The 18,485-nt window shown below is 38.0% G+C and overlaps 2 protein-coding genes across 2 annotated transcripts; one reads left to right on the plus strand and one right to left on the minus strand.

The window, feature by feature from the left end:
* Positions 1-5,604: 5,604 nt before the first annotated feature.
* LOC309504987 (uncharacterized protein) lies at positions 5,605-11,264 on the minus strand. The gene is made up of 11 exons (XM_082178325.1): positions 11,151-11,264; positions 9,899-10,081; positions 8,255-9,727; positions 8,083-8,175; positions 7,884-7,988; positions 7,682-7,791; positions 7,383-7,574; positions 7,111-7,273; positions 6,767-6,932; positions 6,274-6,368; positions 5,605-6,189 (listed from the first exon to the last, which is right to left on the minus strand). The coding sequence occupies exons 2-11, from the start codon at positions 10,053-10,055 to the stop codon at positions 6,104-6,106; spliced, it is 2,640 nt and encodes an 879-aa protein (XP_082034451.1). The 5' UTR covers positions 10,056-10,081; positions 11,151-11,264; the 3' UTR covers positions 5,605-6,103.
* Positions 11,265-11,402: 138 nt separating this feature from the next.
* irg1l (immunoresponsive gene 1, like) lies at positions 11,403-15,492 on the plus strand. Its single transcript, XM_082178355.1, has 6 exons — positions 11,403-11,618; positions 12,004-12,067; positions 12,311-12,498; positions 12,746-12,838; positions 13,402-13,607; positions 14,250-15,492. The coding sequence occupies exons 1-6, from the start codon at positions 11,601-11,603 to the stop codon at positions 15,175-15,177; spliced, it is 1,497 nt and encodes a 498-aa protein (XP_082034481.1). The 5' UTR covers positions 11,403-11,600; the 3' UTR covers positions 15,178-15,492.
* Positions 15,493-18,485: the final 2,993 nt, after the last annotated feature.

The following is an 18,485-nucleotide window of genomic DNA, read 5'->3' on the forward strand; positions in this document are numbered from 1 at the left end:
CAAGAGGTAACAACGATATAAATACTTATTATTAAATTATTTTCTCACACAAACCGCTCGTTTCGTGTCTTAGGCCATCAATGTGTACTTACGATGGGGAATTGTTTAATTTGGACGATGGGGAATTGTTTTAATTTGGACTCTGTGCATGCTCTTTGAAACAGTGTATACCTTCTGGATGAAATGGTTCTCTCTCTCACACTCACATGATATAGAGGACTGAATGAATATTTTGAATGCTTTTATTGGCATTTGTGTTGTTTCTGAATGCTTTTATTGGCATTTGTGGTGTTTCTGAATGCTTTTATTGGCATTTATGTGGTTTCTGTTGTTGTGTGAGGGTGTATACCTTCTGGATGTAATGGCGCTCTCTCTCTCTCATTAAAAAAATGTTTTTTTTATTAAAAAATTCATAATCCATGTCTTATTCCAAATTAGGATGTTATGGTATCAATCTGAATGGGAAAACCATCGAATTGTACTCAATGGCCTTTGTGCCCTGTCATATGGCCTTGGTGCCCCCCAAAAAAAAAAAGGTGGAGGCCAAATGGCCTTGCCCCTAAAATTACATAATTCCCACCCTGGTAAGCACAACTAATTAGATTTTACAGTGCAGATAAGGCATACAAAAAAATTGTCATTTGATGTAGGCTACAATGAACGCAGTGAACATATTCATCAACAATTGGAGGAAGTATGGCAAACAGTGACATTATCAAGAACATGGCGTCCCTCCAAAATTGATAAGAAGACAAAGAGGGAACTGGTCATGGAGGCTATCAAGAGGCCTACAGCAACATTAAAAGAGTTACAGCTCGTTCCAGCAAGAACTGGTTGCTCCCTACATGTGACAACTATATCCTGTATTCTTCATCGGTCTGGACTTTGAGACACAAGCCTTTTCTGACAAAATAAACACCCACGCCTGGCTATTCTTTGCAAAAACATATATCAAGTCTCCGTAAACCATGTGAACGGTCTGATGAGACCAAAATTGAAGCTTTTGGCCCAGGTATGTTGGGTGCAAAAACATGTTTGTAAACTAAAACCACACCAACGTTCATATTTATAAAAACAGTCTTTGACATGGAAAACTGCTTAGTCCCACGTCAGGTTCTGAGCAGATGTACACACTTTTCCTTGTGGCAGAGAGTCAGAGAACAGCAGGTATTTGGAAATCTAAGCAATTCTTGCCGCTCGCCATTCTCAAGTAAAGCATCTGGTGTTTTTTATATATTAATGACATTAAGGCAGAGATGTGAAACCATTCAACCACATCAGGAAGAGAGGCGTATGCACATTTTTGTGATTTTGTTCTCTGAATGACATATACTCACTTTTGAGAGATGATCGTAAGATCAAAAATGGGACGTACGCACATTTTATAAATGAGGCCCCTTGAATCTGCTAGAAAGCTGAATGAAGAGAACCTGCAGCTTTCAGCAAATTTCCAAAACACACAATTTAATTTAACAAAAGAAAGGAAAGGAAAGCAAAGCAAGATGAATGTTTTGGAATGGCCCAGCCAGAATGGGAAAACAAGTCAAGATGTGCCAAGCAGATAGACTTCTGTCCAAACAGACTGAGTGCTGTAATAAAATCAAAGTGCTTCAAATAAATATTTGTTCAAAGCTGTGCACACTTACGCAGTTAGTTATTCCAAGTTTTATATTTTTATATTTTTTCTCTGAAATGTGTCACTTTGGTTTTAAATGGCATTTAAATGGTTGTCATTTTTACATAAATATGCAAAAGTTCTGATATCTTCAAACTTTTGTATATTGTTTTCTGAACATGTAGTGCAATGAATGTTTTCAATTGTTATGTATTTTTCCAGTAAAACTTTAGAATACTGTTTTGTCATTATTATTATTTTTTATTTAATTATTTAATTATTTAATCAGGGACAGTACACATTAATAGTACATAACAATTTGTAAAATAAGCCAGATTTAGCCAACACTAATTTTCATCCGTTGTCCCTTTTGCAGGTTGATGTTAAGGACATACAAAACACAACACAAGACAAAAAAAAACACCATACCAGAATATCTATAAATGTTCACAATTTTGATTCAACATTAACCATATTTTCAGCTTTTTTGAGAAACCACAATGACCTGTTATCGGCAGTTATTAATGAATAACTACACAGGAACAAATGAGTAATGCAATATTAACATTCTAGTAACTACTATTTACTAATAACTAATATGTCACATCACATGCGTACACTCTGCTGACACGTCAGGGCTGTGTTGTGGTCATGTCTAGGAGCAGTTAATTCATCTGATCTGGATACTGCCCGGATCCGGCTGACTACAGTAAACCTCGGGATAAACGAACATTTAGCTAACATTAGCATAGACGCCATTTTTCTTATGATGTAACGAGTTCATCAGGTGTTATGGGAAGTGTTCTGGCTGACCTAATTTATGCAGTCTAATTTTACATGTAGAAATTGATCAAATGTTATGTGTATGCCACGTTAAAGAGATGTGTTTTTAGTCTAGATTTAAACTGAAAGAGTGTGTCTGCTTCCCAAACACTTCTAGGAAGACTGTTCCAGCGTTTTGGTGCTAAATAGGATCTATCACCAACAGTTGATTTTGATATTCTAGGTATTATCAACTGGCCAGAGTTTTGAGATTGCAATAGACGTGAAGGACTATAATGCGTTAAGAGCTCGCTCAAGTACTGCGGAGCTAAACCATTTAGTGCTTTGTTAGTAATCAGCAATATTTTTAAATGTATACGATGTTTAATAGGGAGCCAATGCAGTGTTGACAGAACCGGGCTAATATGGTCATACTTCCTGGTTCTGGTAAGAACTCGAGCTGCTGCGTTTTGAACTAGCTGTAGTTTGTTTATTAAGCGTGCAGGGCAACCACCCAGTAGAGCATTACAATAATCTAGCCTTGAGGTCATGAACACATGAATTAACATTTCCTCATTTGTCATTGAGAGCATATGTCATCATTTAGACATATATTTAAGATGAAAGAATGTGTTTTTACAGCTGTCAGGAATGTGTCTTGTTGTCAAAGAGCACACCCAGGTTCCTAACTGATGACGAAGACTTGACAGAGCAGCCATCAGTCGTTAGACAGGTTATTACGTGCGGGGGGGGTTTGGTCTAATAATTAGAATCTCTATTTCCTATTACTTAATTCTAAAAAAAAAACAATCATATTATCATACCTTCCAGAGGACTACTAAGAACTATACAGGTTCAACATTAATGTAAATAATGCATAATGTGTAATTCATTCTAAAGTGAAGATCATGGGAACCCACCAGTAGTGACTCAAGTGTTACCAAATAATATCAGAAGGAATTGCAGGAATTGGAATTGCTTTTCACTATAGAATACTAATCCAAATAATTAGTAATTCCTTCTGAAGGATTTGGTAATACTTGAGTCATTATTGTCACATTATGAATTTGTTTTTGTCATGTTGTTCTTTATTCTTTATTCTTTATTTCAAGGATAGCCCCTTGAGATGTACCATCTCATTTTCGAGGGGATCCTTACAATAATAACGAACAATACAAAATAATAGAGAGTAAGTATTAAAGATAATTCCAAACACATAAACACAAAGACACATAAACACTCACATGCCCACGTTCACTCCAACAATGCTCCCCAAAACTATCCCCGCACCCCCCCATCACCAGCCAGTATTACACAAACTTTGCACAGACAGGGTATGATAAAATAAATAAATACAAATTAAATAAAAAATATAAAAAATATATCCCTCTGCGAAAAATAGAGGTAGACATTTGTACACATAAGCATACTATACACCCTCTTATAAGTACATCTGCTTGCTTGCACAAGTAAAGTATACAATACATATTTGTACACAAATACACACATATATACAGTACACTGGACAGTGAGTAGTGTGAGTCCTAGAACAGTTCAAAAACAAGAGCAAGATGTTTGAAAATGTGTAATTAAAGATGATTTAAAAATATGAAGAGAAGTGATCGACCTAAGTGAGGAAGGAAGGTTATTCCAATCTGATGGAGCTTTGAATTTGAATGCACGACGACCAATTTCTTTACTGATTCTAGGTGTAACTAGAAACAGTTGGTCCGTGTGCCTTAGGCTGTATTGAGAGCTGAAAGGGATTAAAAGATCTTTCAGATATAAAGGGAAATTAAAATGAATACATTTGAAAATAAGTGTTAACCAATGGAGTTGCCTTCTGAACTTCGGGGCAGGCCAGTTCAAGGACTCATACATTAGACAATGATGGGTTCCATAAGGACACCTGAGCACAAATCTACAAAGACTATTATATAATACATTAAGAGAACGGAGATTTGTTTCAAAGGTGTTACAATAGATCACATCAGCATAGTCCAGTATTGGGAATATCAATTGTGTTATAATTCTTTTCCTGACTTCTTGTGAAAAGCAGTCAGCAGAACGATAAAGTGATTTCAGACAACCAAATATTTTCTTAGTGATCGAATTAATATGGAATTTAAAGGATAGCTGGGAATCAAGCCAGAGGCCACAAGCCAGAGGCCTAGATATTTAAGTTCTTCAATTTTTTCTATTGTTGTTCCATCAAGAAGGCTAATAGACCAGTTACTTAATAGCGAAGGATCAGGTCGAGTGCAAAACAACATGTTATATGATTTTCTCTTTTTAGAGAAACAAAGAGCAGATTTGTTTTTGTCATGTCTTCTGTTCCATTCATGCCTGAGTTTCATAGTTTTCTAGTATGGTAATTGTTCCGAATATAAGACAACCCTTATTTCAAGATGTACTTTGAAGGCCTTTTAGAGTCAAAATCTTTTCTTTTATAGAAAATTCTTTATTTGAAAATAATTTTCATATTGCATTTTTTTTTTTATATTTAAATGTTTAATTTGGCACGTCTTATATTTGGAACAATATGGTAGTTCTGTTATTTCTGTTCCCTGACTTTTTGTTCACATAGTTACACATTGTTTGATTCATTCAGTTCAGATGTTCCTTGTTTTTTAGCCCTTGTGTTTGCTTATACCCTCAGTTTTGGTTTGTTTCTTTGTCTGGCGTTAGTCATATTTTAGATGTGTGGTGTTGTTTTCCCTTGCAATTTCTTGGATTTAAGTTGTTGGATTTAAAATAAACACTCTTGGATTTGTACTCCTTCATCTTCGAGAGTGTTCAACACAGCAACCGTTGACGTTACTAGTGCGTTTCCATTACCTTCACTTTAGAATTAATTATACATTATGCATTATTCACATTAATTATGAACCTGTATATAGTAGTTCTTAGTAGTCCTCTTATAGGTGTGAAAAAACAGTTGTTATTGATTATCTAATAATGAACTACCACATTCGACTAAGCACTATTACTTACTGATTCCTTAATCAAAGTTTATTGTTAGCTAATAGTAGTAACTGTAATGTTAATATAATATTATACGGGACAGTATTCTGAAGTGTTACATTTTTCCTTGTGTTCTGTATATTGTTCCATGTGTTTTGTTTGTCTTCACTGATTTTGTTTGGTTCTACTGCAAACAGCATGAAAACTTGGCATTGTGAAGTCATTGTATAAGACCAACTTTGATGTTCATGACAAAACAAATCTTCATATACCAATATTTTATTAAACAGTAATCTCATGCATACAGTTTCTCATTTCGCAATATACACAAAGCATTCTTTACAAAGATAATATTTAAATGCATTTTCATTCACTCTGGTTGAATTGCTTGTTGATGTTTACTCTTAATCAACAAAGGAATGATCCATTGAAAGAATATATAAATAGCAATAAATTAAAAGAACAGTTCAGTATTACAACACATTTAAACCTTCAAAACCATTGGCAAACATACAGTAAATTCACACAGCACTACAGTAACAGGTTTATGTAGCTATAACGCTCACTTAATATGAGCTTTAACATTGCTCACGTAATGTCTTCATGGTGATACTTGCTCAGAATAACTAATAATGCATTTGAGCAAGTGCGATCAAAATTGACTTGTTTACATGTGTCAAAGTTTTCTCTTCATGTGCAAAATAAAACATCCTTCATGTTAAAGACAATAATTAGAGGTTGAAGCTGATTTTAGTAAAAATCCTATAGCATGTTGCTTTTTACTCGATCAAAAATCTGCCTCACTTTCAAAGCAGGTACACAACCTTCACGGAGAATGCTGATCGTTCCTGGAAATGAACAAAATGCATGTTATTATTAATAATGGATTATATATATTACTATGATATAAGCTCTTTGGGATATCAGTTTACCTTCATCAATTTTGAGGCAGTTCACTACAGTTGACGCAATCACCTCATTAGATTCTCCATCACACAGGACTCCTTCAATCTTGTGGCCAAGACGGCTGTTTCAGGACAAAAGAAAACAATGCTCCAATTAACCCTTGAGACCAGCAATCAGGCGACACTGCCAAATCTAACATGTGTTTCTATTGCAAAATTATTGTTTTAATATAAAATGTCACGACCAGCAGTGAATACATCCTTCCTAATAATAAAGTTGGCTTCTTTAATATAAGAGGTAAACCTTTGATCGTAGAACACACTGCTAATTGTGCCTAACATTAGAGTATTGTGGTTTGTTGTTTCAAGGTAACAGCCTGAATTCTGTAAAATCTCAAACCTTAAGTTTGGCTACATTATTTATTAATTTAATACAATTCCGTGTACAATGCATTTGATTTGTGGACTTTGTATTCCTTCACAGTAGCCTCTAACTATTGTTGGGGCTTTTTAAACTTACTTGATGACCATATCATGATGTGTACTGTCAGCTTCTCCACTGGGATTGGCTGATGTAATGGCCAATGGACCGGTGAATTCACACAGGTGAGCAGTAGCAGTGTGGTCAGGTACTCTTATCATAATGCTTTCTCTGGTCCCCACACGGTCGTATGCAGGACCCACACCTGTGAACAATAGGACCATTGAAAATGATTGGAGATAATAGATAATCATTACAGATTCCTGAAAACGTTCTCTCAGTAAAGTTTTAATTTGGTTTGTTGATCCCAAGATTGATTAAAGTTAGAGTTAGGGTTAGGTTAGGTGTAATTACAAAATGTTAATGCGTGTTTAAAACCTTACCGAGTTTGAGGAGCCAGTCGCCTTTCGGGACAATGCAACTAATGCCTCCCGGGTAGACGTTTCTCATGAACTCCCACAGCAAAGGACTGAAGGGAGGTTTGGCTGCCACAAGTTGCTCCACACTTGAGATACAGATACAAATTGGCTTTTCTGCAGGACGGTCCTACCGAAGAGAAAGGTTTATGAGTCAGTGGGTCAGCTGACAAAACGCACAGGCAGCTGATCATTTGTAAAATAATATTATGTTTCAAAGTGTTTGTGTTGCCGTGTACTTTGATACTGTAGATCTTCTCAATTGCACTGGGGTTCTTGCATGAAGCAGCCAATGCATAGACTGTATCTGTAGGGATACCACACACTCCATTGTTTTCCAACAATTTTGCAATCTCGAGGAGTCCGCTGGTTTCCCGAGACTTAGCAATGAAACATGGATATGTGGTCTCAGATTTCTTCTTTTTCTTGTCCTTCGAAAAAAGCAGATGTTAATCAGTAGGAAGGTTTTGTCTAACCATGAATGTATAACATAATTAAACTTCACAAGCACTTTGTCATCATTATTAAAATATAATACCTTGATAAGGGAAGGTCCAACTGGTACCAGGGTCTTGGAGAAGATGGCATTCACAAGGGATGCTAGCATGCCATACAAACATATGATGGCGAAAATTGCTAGCATAGCAACTAAAGAAAGAGTTTCAAGAAAATGTGAGGTAACTTGTACACATTGTTTCATTTCTTTACAATCCTTTTCTTAACAAAATGTATTTCTGTACCTTCTAACTGATAGGGTAGTCTTCTAAATGTAGAGAGGAGAAAACAAACTATGATGACCTCCATGACAGTGGTCAATGCCAAGAGAACTAGATTGCCATAGGTTGCTGTAAAAAAAAAAAAGAAGGTCCAATTCACAATCCTTTAAATGGCAAAAGTCAGAAGTGAGGATGTATATAATGTATTAGTAAACAAACCTACCAACTAGAATCAAGAAAGCATTAATGACCAGGAATGCTATTGCCCCAGCTGCAAATCCGTTTGCTGACTCTGTGGATATTTGCAAGCGATGTCCTGCAGGAAAAAATATGAATCTTAGAGTTCTACCCAAATTTTTAGCCAAGTATTTTTTTTTAATCTTACATTTTCATACCTGCAAACCTAAACCAGCTCCAAGTTGCCCAAATAGCCACATAGAACGAGGGAATGACAGAGCCAAATCTCTGGCCACCTAGTACTTGTAGTCGACTGACGTAGGCCTGGATAATAGCTCCTGGGATGAGTACCCAGGGAACAGTGAGGTCGAAAAACGCCAGGCCGGACTGACTGCTGTGAATGGCTGAGAGTGCGGCCACTCCATTGCAAAGGTAGAATAAAGCATCGGGGAGCTGTGCACCTTTATCTTCAGGCTCATCCAGTTTAGATCTCTTCAGGTAACTGAGATATTTCTGCAGGGATTCAGTGGAGACAGGCTGGGGTCCAACTGGAATCAAGGACTTCTCAGCAATAGTGTTGATGAGGCGTGCAAAAGTGCCGTAGAAGGATAAGAGAGTGAAGAGGGAGCAGGTCACTCCAAAAAAGATGTAGTACCTGTCGATGGGAATCTGGGAGATGGTTGATATGGTCACCAGGACAAAAAATGAATTGTGAACTAGCTCAAGAGTGTCTTTGTTTAGACTTGCCACGCAGAAAACCAAAGCAGCAGACAGGAAGAACCAGTTGCCAACCATGGCATGCCTTACTTCACCAGCTTCAGTCCGGCCAATGGTTTCTGTAACCACAAACTCTTCCCAGGTCTTCACCAACCAAAACACGCAGTGCAGGCCAAACTTGGTTGCATGGTAGCAATCTTGACGCAGATATGCATAATAGCTTGATAGAAGCTGAGCAGCAGAATTAATGCTTATCCAGATGGCAGCTACTGGGATCGACGGGAAGTAGCCAAAGGCGTAGAATGCGAATATAAATGGTGAGACTGTGTCGCAGAAGAATCCCAAGGCCATAGGTTCGGCATATTTTGTGTTCTTCTTCTTCTCTTGGCCCAAGCTTTGGGAGCTGCTAGCATTGGTGGTTCCTAGGAGCAGCACATTAAAGAGAGGGTTTCCAAAACCCTTCAGCACGTAGCGTTGGGCCAATCCCTTGATTAGCAGTGCTGATGAGCCATATATGGCAAAGAGCAGGATTAGGAGCTCCAGAATCCCAGAGACCACTAAAGCCCACCCTCCTACCAGACCCACAGCCTCAAATATCAGTGTGAGGGTGATGGCCCCAAACACAAAGGGCATGATGTAGTTTACTGTTGCTGAACAGAAGGCCAGTAGAAAGGAAAGCAGGATGTAAGGTACCAGCCCAGCTATGGCAGACTCCTTGATGTACATTGGAATGTCGGTGTTATTGACACTAGTGTTTGTGAGCAGATTTTGAAATGTGCTGTTTATCATTGTTGATTCATTTAATAGGTTTGGACTTTGTTGGTTGGCACCTAGAAAAATTCTTGTGGCCCCATAGCTCCCCCACAGAGCTGCGTATCCTACAAATGACGTTCCACTCAGATGGTCATATTTTCGGAAAGACAGCAAACCTGCCACAAGCTGACACAGTCCACCAATCAGAATGAGATGAACACCTGTATAAATTGACATAAGATGCAAAGAAAGGGATGCATGATGTTCAAGGAAGTAAGCTGTCTGGTGTATTGCACAAACTAAACCAGCAAAAATGCATTCTTTTCTGCTATTAGCATAAAAACGTATAATCTTACAAGTTATTTGTTAAAATAAAATGACAAAACAATGACCTGCTAATATGTTCTCCACTCCCTCTGCAGGAATGCCAGTCCTGGCCCCATGGAAGTTCTGCAGTAGGACCAGGAATGCACTGATGCCATTGGCAAGGAGCCCAAGCACTCCTGGCTCACCATAAAAACTTGCCGGAAAGTCACTCGCCGATGCCATGAACTTCCCCTTAAGTGTATCTTTTGCTGATAGAATTAAGTTGGATAATATATAAATATATGATCATAAAAAATACAAATTCTAACATCTGTGGCAAAATGATATTTTTGATCAGTCAAACATTGAAAATATTTTTTCCTGATTTTATCAGCCCAAATTGATTGACATTATGAATGTTTCCAGGTTAATAAAAGTAACTTATAACTGATTGATATAAGCCATTTAATCAGCATGCTAAAATGTACTTTCTGTGTTCTGTACTTTTAGTGGTGGGACATATATACATCTACAAACATGTCTACAAATAAATTTAGTCTATGTGATATAAAAGATTATTAAAAACCTTCATAAAATGAAACCTGTCAAAGCCTCGTTAAGATGTGCCAAAAGACTTATCTCTTGAGTGAGCACTAAACAGCCTATTTATGGGTGTGTTTAGTTTCATATTCTCCCTCCCCCTCCGTAAGTAAGCAACGTAGTTGTCTATTCAGCAAACAGCTGAGCTGGAGGCAAAAGCTTTTCACATAGTGGATGTTTTAGTTTTCAGGCTTTAAAACTAAAACTGCCTCTCTGACACAGATGTGACTGTTGGCTGAAGATTTATAATATTATGGTCTAGGTGACGGTACAGTTTCATCTCAAACAGCCAGCAGACAGGTGTCATCATACACAGATAGCTGTCTGTGGACAATGCTTGAGGATAAACTCACAGTAAGTTTGAACAGACTTTTATATAAACTTTTCATCATGTTTTTAACATAGTAACGTAATCATAACTGAGTGAGCAATGAAATGTTAATGTTATTGTGTATATTTACAATATTATATGTTCCCACAAAGATAGTAATACCAGAAGTTTTTGACCTTGTGAGGACTTTTTATGAGGAAAACAGTATAAATCATAATAAATGTTTTTGTGAAAATGTAAAAATGCTGAAAGTTTTCTGTTATTGGGTAGGTTTATGGAATAGAATATACAGTTTGTACAGTATAAAAATCATTATGTTTATGGAACATGCATGTACGCGCATACACACTTTAAATAAATAGACACAACTACATTAACATTTAAAAAAAAAGACATAAGAAACTTACCTAATGAGAATCCTTGATCTGTAATGAAGTATTGAGATGCTTGTGAAGAAAGCTTTAAGTTTATAGAAACATCCTCATGGATGCTGGGAGGAGTTACAGTGATGTCAACCAACCCTTGGTCTTGCAAATGATGACATCATTGACCCTTTTCACAAGACAGTTTGTTTCCTGCTGCGAAATCCCACCTATGAACCTAAAAATAAACTAAACTTGGGAATTCCAGCCCTTCCTCAGTTCTTCAGTGGGTGTGTCATCATCTTTTGTGGTCCAGGACTGTATAAAAAAGGAGATTTTAACACACCTGACTCTAGCACATCATCCTCATCGACCTTCATTCATTCCATCTCGACACTGAGATAGGGAAAAGAAGACAGCCTTTCTTCAACTTCGAATCAACAAACACAGATATCAAGCCTCTTCGTATCCAGATTCTGAACAAAAATTGACAACATGCTTTCAGTTGCACAGGTAGAGAACATTTTGTGCTATCATGTTGTCATGGATGTGTAATTTCTAGATTTATGTGTGATTGCTCGGTGTATAAAGAAAAAATAAAGTGTAAGTTTTATAAATTACGGGATTTTTTTTATGAAGTGTCTTATTGAAGCCAAACTGTTTAGAATTAGAGTTTAATTTTTTTTTTTATTTTTTTTTTTTATGTTTCATGTAAGAAAAAACTTTCAGAAAATATTACTAAATAAAGAAGGTTTTTATATTGTATTTGACTAGGCTTTTTAGCAGTGCTTTTAAGGTACACTTAAAAGAGAACAAATCATACACTATACACTAACTAAATATACTGTATGTACATACTATAGAGCTGAGACACTCAAATATAATTGTTTGTACACAGAGATCTACCAGATGCCTGTCTGTTTTTTCTGCTGCTCGAGGACTCCATAAGTCTGCACTAGATGGTGAGCAAGCTCTACTTGTCACAACCTTATTTTCAGTAAACTGCTGTTTGTTAACTCATGGCAGAAAAGAAAAGTGAAAGTCTAGACTTTTATTTAGGGTCTGGAATTTAGATAAACATTAATATAGACTGAATCGGCTAATCTAGGATAGTCACTGGCACTCCGGCACTGGCCACTCACAGTGCTATCCAGCAAAGGAAATTGTTTCAGTGTTCATTTACACTGTCTCTTGTCTGTTTTTAGTGGCAGAGCGTCCTGCCCCTGAGGAAACAGTGACCAGCAGCTTTGGCAGGTTTATTCAGAGCGTACAACCAAGGCATCTGTCACCAATTGTGCTGCAGCGCAGCAAACGCATGATTCTGGACAGCATCGGCGTTGGGCTTTTGGGAAGTAACACTGAGGTGTTTGAACTGGCCCTTCAGCACTGCCAGGTAGGGCACAATGCCAATAGTAAATAATAGTAACCTTTAGAGAAAACAACATGTTTTTCAATCATTGAGAGAAAAGCATTTTTCAGTAGAATTGAGTGATGCCAAGATTTAACAGAGTGCAATTCTTCCCTGGACATGTTTTATCAATGGTGTACTGTACAGAAAGTGATGTCGGACACTTCTAATTTGTTTGTTGATGTATGAATGAGTTGGATCTAATGACCATTCATTTGTCCTCTTCCCCAAGCACATGTATGCTTCTGATGACGTCAGCTTCGTCTATGGGCGCCAAGGAGTGAAGCTTTCTCCAACCCTTTCAGCTTTTGTCAATGGAGTTGCAGTAAGTATAATGAAGTGCATTGTGATGTCATTGCAGTTCTTAGTTTATCTTACACTGGAAATTTGATTCAACATCCTAGACACATTCTCAGTGTTTCTCCAGAAATTCCTGTTCTGCAGATCCTGAAATTAGTATCCAGCCAGACAGTCAATTAAGCATGAAATTATAAACTTGTTTTGTAACATTCCTCATCATTCCAAATGTGGAGAAGAGAAAAAAAAATAACTCTAATAAGTCATGAAATCTCATAAACTTTTATGGTCTACAGCAACATCCATGCTAAAGTCTAATATGCAAACCCTCTAAATAATGTGTGTTTAATCACTAACACTTCAGGAAGTGTGTCAGATTATAGAAACAAGACAGACCGGGTTATTTGGTCTTGCTCATACTATTGATAGTCATACACAGCTTTTTCCTTTTCCCTGTGGCATTTTGGCTACGCTAGTGAAGCTATCTTCTGAGACTATGTGCAGTGAGATTTAGAAACACAAACCATCATCCCAGGACAGCTACAATAAAGAGATACTCTAGACATTGATTGACATGTTGGTTTTCCACAGGCTCACTCAATGGACTTTGACGACACTTGGCACCCTGCAACCCACCCCTCTGGAGCGGTTCTGCCGGCACTGCTGGCTATAAGTGACATGTTGCAAAAGAACAGCAAACCAAGTGGGCTCGACTTTCTAATTGCCTTCAATGTGGGCATCGAAGTACAGGGTCGACTGATGAGATTCTCCAGGGAGGCTCACAACATCCCTAAGAGGTTAGAGTCAATTTCTTTGTCTCATTCTCAACTAAAAGGACTGAGAGCGATAACTATATTTCTAAGTACAGCACAGCCTGAATATGGCAGTATAACAGCATGGGTATTGTCTGAGGTCATAGACAAACAGAGAGCTAGGTGGGTAAGAACACTGCAGATTCCATGTGAAAGGTTGTCAAGGCTCCTTCAGACAGGTGTTTATGCAGAGCAGTTCTGTTTGTGCTCCGAGAATATAGTTAAACACTTATAATTTGTTATTTCCTGAGTACTCTGAAAACAGAATCCACCTGTGTTCTAGAATAATGTCTGGTAGCTATAAAGTGTAAACAAAAAAAATACTGTGATTTATTGAGTACAAGATAATTTTATTGGCGCTAGCAAAGGATATTCATTTTGCTATTACTATTTCAGACATTTAGGGGATTTTACCAGGGCAAACAATAGAAAAGAACAGAGTCATATTTAGGGGCCAGGATGGGCTTGGGATTGGATTTACAGTTGTGGAGAGCTTTGCACAGGCAAGCACCACTTATATTCTGATCAGCTGATAAACATTTAGACAGTTTTGTGGCTCTGTAGTGTCTTGAGAATGGCCAAGCTTGTAAAATAACGACTGTGCTCTTTCTCTGTCTTCTCTGCTAGGTTTCATCCTCCCAGTGTGGTGGGAACTCTGGGTAGTGCCGCTGCCTGTGCTCGCCTCCTCTCTCTGGACCTCAATCAGAGCAGTAATGCACTGGCCATCGCTGCATCTTTGGCAGGTGCGCCAATGGCTAACGCCGCCACACAATCCAAACCTCTACACATCGGAAACGCATCACGCCTCGGGCTTGAAGCAGCCCTGCTGGCATCTCGTGGGTTGGAAGCAAGTCCTCTGGTCCTGGATGCAGTGCCTGGCGTAGCTGGCTTCAGCGCTTTCTATGAAGACTACGCCCCGCACCCCATCCCGTCCCCCGAGAGGGATGAGCACAGCTTCCTCTTAGAGGAACAAGACATCGCTTTCAAGCGCTTTCCCGCACACCTGGGGATGCACTGGATCGCTGATGCTGCCGCTGTTGTGCACAAGACCCTGGTTGGCCTGAGAGGAGGCAGCGTTTCTCCAAATCTGGTGCAGGATATCCTGCTTAGGGTGCCGCTCTCCAAGTACATCAACCGTCCATTCCCGGAGACAGAGCACCAGGCGCGACACTCCTTCCAGTTTAATGCCTGCACTGCCCTGTTGGATGGAGAAGTCACAGTGCAGTCCTTCCACCCAGAAGCCATCCGACGGCCCGAACTTCATGCGCTCCTCTCCCGCGTCCGTTTGGAGCACCCCCACGACAACCCGGCCAATTTCAACATAATGTACGGTGAGGTGGAGGTTACCTTGGTAAGTGGAGATGTCCTAAAAGGGCGATGTGACACCTTCTACGGCCATTGGAGGAACCCACTAAGCCAAGAAAGCCTGCAGAATAAGTTCTGTAACAATGCAGGCACAGTTCTGTCCAATGAAAGGGTGGAGAGGCTGATCGAAGCTGTCGAAGGCCTGGAGCATCTAGATAACTGTAAACCACTGCTAACTCAACTGCAGTAAACAGCTTGGTGCTTTTATTACGAAATGAAACCAATAGTGTAATATGAATATAGAATTTTTGAGAAACACAGCTACTTGTATTTATTTAATAGAAGTACTACTCAAACATGTTATACTCTTTCTTGATGTACATACTGTAGACTAACAGTACAAACCTTCTTATTTTCCTGCTGTGGATGTCTGTTTTCATGTTTTTACAATATTTATTTACATTATTTCACAAAATGACAAAAGTTGAATATATGTTTGTAAATATAATTTTAAAAGCTCTTTTTAAATATCATATAATAGAATCTTCAAGTCAAGTCAGCTTCATTTATATATTTAACAATATAGATTGTTCCAAAGCAGCTTTACAGAGATAATAGGAAATTAAAGTAACAGAGACTGTTTGGCTTTACAGCAACTCTAGAATAAAGTTATTGTCCAGCTAAAGTTAGTTTTGATTGATTCACTTTCGTCGCAACAATCATTAGTTATTAACTTAGGGGCCGCTAACATGACACCGCTCTAACAGAAAACCCCTAACCCCGCTCACCCACACAACAACAGCGCCTGGCGGCTCCAGAACGCAAACCTTGAAATAGGTTCCAAGGTGCAAGCCTTGAAAAAAAATTTAAAATAATAATAATTATCTCTGCGCAAACTTCAAAAACACGAACCCGTGAGAACGCTGACGCCGTGCACATGCGTATTGTGTGTTTAGTCTATAGGTATGAGCGTTTGAATATTTATGTGTGTAGGCGTGTAGTCCTTATTTACAGATTGACCTCAACAAATTACTTGTCTGGCCTTAAAAAATTATAATACAGAATAATTGATCGCTTCCGCATAGCCATGTGAACTGGAACCTGACCTAATCTACACAGCCTAACATTGAATTACAGAAGTCTATAATGTGTTATGTGTATGCTAGGTCAAAGAGATGTGTTTTTAGTCTACCTTTGAACTGACAGAGTCAAGTCAAGTCAAGGTTATTTATATAGCGCTTTTCACAATACAGATTGTATCAAAGCAGCTTCACAGTATTAAATTAAAATAATACAACAAAGTTTGTTTCAAGAGGAATTTATTGATTGATAAAATTTAATTAAATATCCCCAAAATATCCCCAACTGAGCAAGCCAAAGGCAACAGTGGCAAGGAACCGAAAAACTTCATCAAGTGACCTAATGGTCTACAATACTACAATACCTTGTAGTTAATACGGAACTTTAAAGGTAACCAATGTAGTGATGATAAAATTGGTGTTATATGATCATAGTATATGATCTTGATCTAGTAAGAACTCTAGCGGCGGCATTTTGGACTAACTGTAGCTTGTTTATTGAGGATGCAGGACAACCAGCTAATAAAGCATTACAGTAATCCAGTCTCGAGGTCATGAATGCATGAACAAATTTTTCTGCATCAGAAACTGATAGCATATTACGTAGCTTAGCAATGTTTCTAAGGTGGAAAAAGGCAGTTCTTGTAACATATGAAATATGATTTTCAAAAGACAGGTTGCAGTCTAGTATAACCTCCAGGTCTTTTACTGTAGAGGATAAAGTAACAGGACATCCAATGATGTTAAAGTTGTAGAGTGAGAGGTTTTGTGGGCGATTTTTTGAACCGATGATTAGTACCTCTGTCTTGTCTGGATTTAATAAAAGAAAATTGCGCGTCATCCAATCTTTTATATCTTTAACACACTCTGTCAATTTGGATAATTTAGCGTTTTCATCCGGCCGTGATGAAATACAGAGTGTGTCTGCTTCCCGGACAATGTTAGGAAGACTGGTCCAAAGTTTTGGTGCAAAATAGGAGAAGGATCTACCGCCAGCAGTCAATTTTGATATTCTAGGTATTATCAGCTGGCCGGAATTTTGAGATCGCAATAGACGTGAAGGACTATAATGCGTTAAGAGCTCGCTCAAGTACTGGGGAGCTAAACCATTTAGTGCTTTGTAAGTAATCAGCAATATTTTAAAATGTATACGATGTTTAATAGGGAGCCAATGCAGTTTTGACAGAATTGGGCTAATATGTCCTAATATGTCCTGAATATGTCCTGATAATATGTATGTTCAGTAAATATACTGAATATACTTCCTGGTTCTGGTAAGAACTCGAGCTGCTGCGTTTTGGAGCAGCTGTAGTTTGTTTATTAAGCGTCCAGGGCAACCACCCAGTAGAGCATTACAATAATCTAGCCTTGAGGTCATGAACGCATGAACTAATTGTTCTGCATTTGTCATTGAGAGCATATGTTGTAATTTAGACATATATTTAAGATGGAAGAATGTGGTTTTACAGATGCTAGAATATGGCTCGGTGTCAAAGAGCACACCCAGGTTCCTAACTGATGATGAAGACTTGACAGAGCAGCCATCAGTCGTTAGACAGGCGCGTTCATCAATGGTTATTACGTGCGGGGGGGTTTGGTCTAATAATTAGAATCTCTGTTTTTTTCAGAATTAAGTAATAGGAAATTACTAATCATCCAATTGTTTATCTGCTATGCATTCAGTAAAGTTTCAAATGAAAGGTATCAAAGAGCACACCCAGGTTTGCATTCTTAGATCCCAAAGTTGAATGTGATTGTTCTGTGGAACAATTCAACTCTTATCTCCACGAGAATTCCTTCAGGTTTCATTTACAGAGAATTTCCAATGGTCTCATTTCATACATCATTTTCATTTGCTAAGTCTGACGTGTCTCCAAACGCTCTATCAGATCGTAAAAGCAAATGACAAATGTTGCAAAAATACACGTCCTACTGATCCTAACCTTTGTCTTCATACCTAAATCTCAGTTGGCCAGACAGTGATTTGTCTTTTCTAAATTATTAAACTATAGTCTACTATAAAAGTTCAGCATAAATGTGTGCTACAAACGAACACTGTGATAGTGAGTATTCTCGCTTTTTTTTTTGATGCCACTGATATTTGCTGTTTAGTAAGTTGTAGGGGAGCAAAAAAAGTGATGACCTCCATTCCCAAAACCTTGGAGTACAAATGAGAAAATTGTTCAGGTCCCGAACAGTGAGCACTAGGTGGTCCAGATGACTGATGTGAACTGGACAGGAACTTCTGAACCGGACTGATGACAGTCCACTGACAACTGACTGGATGTGAAGCCAAGAATCATTTAAATGAACATATTGAAATTATTATTTGTGATTAATGTGTTTGGCAGAATATCACAAAAATGAATACTTTGCAATTTGTGGTATTTTTTTATTTATTTAGCATTACTGTAACAAGAATCTTAATGGTCCTAAAAGTAGTTTAAATTTTCTTTATGTAAAAACATAACATAACAAG

The sequence above is a fragment of the Leuciscus leuciscus genome (genome assembly GCF_965113295.1).
Source record: "Leuciscus leuciscus genome assembly, chromosome: 8".
NCBI lineage: Eukaryota > Metazoa > Chordata > Actinopteri > Cypriniformes > Leuciscidae > Leuciscus > Leuciscus leuciscus.

Bases quoted from the DNA above. Each gene is read 5' to 3' on its own strand.
- irg1l (XM_082178355.1), top strand. The intron at 12,068-12,310 runs GTGAGCAAGCTC...GTCTGTTTTTAG, and splicing joins CCATAAGTCTGCACTAGATG to TGGCAGAGCGTCCTGCCCCT. The intron at 13,608-14,249 runs GTTAGAGTCAAT...CTTCTCTGCTAG, and splicing joins GCTCACAACATCCCTAAGAG to GTTTCATCCTCCCAGTGTGG.
- LOC309504987 (XM_082178325.1), bottom strand. From the start codon at position 10,055: ATGGCATCGGCGAGTGACTTTCCGGCAAGTTTTTATGGTGAGCCAGGA. The intron at 7,792-7,883 runs GTACAGAAATAC...CTCTTTCTTTAG, and splicing joins ACTACCCTATCAGTTAGAAG to TTGCTATGCTAGCAATTTTC. The intron at 6,190-6,273 runs GTAAACTGATAT...GTTCATTTCCAG, and splicing joins CTGCCTCAAAATTGATGAAG to GAACGATCAGCATTCTCCGT.